This window comes from Lynx canadensis, chromosome B1, assembly GCF_007474595.2.
Source record: "Lynx canadensis isolate LIC74 chromosome B1, mLynCan4.pri.v2, whole genome shotgun sequence".
Taxonomy (NCBI): Eukaryota; Metazoa; Chordata; class Mammalia; order Carnivora; family Felidae; genus Lynx; species Lynx canadensis.
In genome coordinates, this window is record NC_044306.2 from 35,991,148 (window position 1) to 35,993,520 (window position 2,373).

Genomic DNA, 2,373 nt, shown 5'->3' on the forward strand with positions numbered 1-2,373 from the left:
ATGGCTTTTTGCTTCTTCAGGAAGCCAGTAGGTGAATTTGTCTCTCTTCTGTCTGCCAAAATGGAGTTTTATGTAACATAAGGTAATCAGGGGAGTGACATCTCATCACCTTTGCCATAATCTATTGGTTAAAAACAAGTCATAGGTTCTACTTGTACTCAGGGGAGGCATTGATACAAGGATATGACTTATTAGGGATCACCCTGGGGTGTGCTCAAGATTCATTATTTTATTTGGTTGTCTATCTTTTATTATTGAATTTGAGAGTTCTTTATATTTTCTGGATGTATTTTTTTTTTAAGGTCTCACATATTTATTACTGAACTAACCTACTGGTGCAGAAGCATAGTAACAGAGAAAAATCATTTCCCCAATGAAACATGTCTACTGTTCAGGTAGTAATGATGTTTACAGAGTGATAGGATATGAGCATGTGACCTTCATGCAGCATAAATATGTGTGTCATCTCATGTGTAATCCCTTACAGACCCTGCTTGGTTCTTTTCCAATGCCTCCTCTTGGAGTTGTACCTGATTTTATTACCAGTTTTCATCTGAATCCACTGGGAAATGGGACGATTCTGCTTTTGTCTCTTGGCCAGGAATCCCTTGATTCTAAAAGTCTCATGAGAAAACATGATGAGGAACAGTCAATCGCACACACCATAATGGCAGAGAAAAAGAGAGATCTGGAGGTATGTTTTTAAATTAAATATAGGGATGCCTGGGTGGCTCAGTCAGTTAAGCATCCAACTCTTGATCCCTGCTCAGGTCTTGATCTCAGGGTTGTGAGTTGAAGCCCCATGTTGGGCCCCACATTGGGCCCCATGTTGGGTGTGAACACTACTTAAAAAAATAATCTAAAAATATAATTTTCTCCCAGTTTGTGACATGTCATTTTGTTCTCTTAAAAATGTCTCTCAAAGATCAGAAATGTTGAATGTTGATGAAGTCCTATTTTTCAGTTTGTTCCTTTATGGGTCATGCTTTGGTGTTGGAGCAAAGAGATCTTTCCCTAATGAGGTCACAATGGGTTTCTTCTATATTTTCTTTTAGGAATTTTTTAGTTTTATATTTAGGCACGTGATCCATTTTGAATTAATTTTTGTAAATTGTGTCAAAGTATGAATTGGAGTTTATTTCTTGCACATGGATATACAGTTGTTGGGATATTGGTCTTTGGTTGTTTTGTAATATTATAGTCTGGTTTTGGGATCAGGATAACGCTGATCTCAGATAATGAATTGAGAAGTATTCCTCACCTTCAGTTTTATGGGAAAGTTTGTATAGAATTAATATTATTTCTCCCTTAAAATTTTGGTAGAACTTGTCATTGAAACCATCTGAGTCTGGAAATTTCTTTGTAGGAAGAAATTTGTTTAATAGATATAAGGTTATTCAAGTCATCAAATTCTTGAATGAACATTGGTAGTTTGTGATTTTCAAGAAATGTGTCCATTTCATTTAAGTTGTTGTCTAGTTTATAGGCATAAATTTTTTTAAATAATATTCCATTATTATCCTTTAAATATCTGTAGAATCTGCAGGGATGTTGCTTCTGTTATTCCTAATACTGGTATTTTTTTTCTTCTTTTTTCCTGAAAACACTAGAAACTCATCAATTTTATTTATGTTTGCAAGAAACAGTTTTTTGTTTCATTGATTTTTCTATATTGCTTTCCTGTTTTCTATTTCATTGATTTTTGCTCTGATCTTTATTTCCTTTCTTCTACTTATTTTGAGTTTAGTTTGGTCTCCTTTTTTTAGTTTCTTAATATGTGAACTGAGGTTTTGAGACCTTTCTTCTTTTCAAAACAGGGGTTTGGTGCTAAATTTCCCCAAAGTAGTGTTTTAGTACCATCTTGCAAGTTTGTTCTGTTTTTGTCATTTTCATTCAGTTCAAAATACTTTCTATTTTTCATTTTGATTTATACTTTGACTTATGGGTTGCTTAGAAGTATGTTAGTAAGTATTGAGAAACTTCCCAGAGAACTTTATGTTATTTATTTCTAGTTTAGTTCCATTGTGGTCAGAGAATTTACTTTGTATGACAAATTCTTTCTAATTCATTAAGACTTTAAATTTATGGCCCAGTATATAGTCTATCTTAGGATATGTTTTGTGTGCACCTGAAAGGAATGTGTATTCTACTTTTGTGGGTGGAGTTTTCTATAAATATCAATTGGGTCATGTTGATGGATACCATTACTTAAATCTTCTATGTCTTTATTGATTTCCTGTCTTTATTGAAGTTCTTCACTAAAATGGTCTCCTTATAGTTTTATCATTTTTGTTTCATGTACTTTGAAACTTTATTACTAGATGCATCACCTTTTGGGGGATTGTTTTGTGATATGGATGAATTGACCATTCT

The 2,373-nt window shown here is 33.3% G+C and overlaps 1 protein-coding gene across 1 annotated transcript; it reads right to left on the reverse strand.

Annotated features, from left to right (window-relative positions):
* Positions 1 to 481: 481 nt before the first annotated feature.
* On the reverse strand, positions 482 to 637 carry LOC115511470 (60S ribosomal protein L39-like). The gene has a single exon (XM_030311861.1). It carries the CDS (start codon positions 635 to 637, stop codon positions 482 to 484), a length of 156 nt encoding a protein of 51 aa, XP_030167721.1.
* Positions 638 to 2,373: the final 1,736 nt, after the last annotated feature.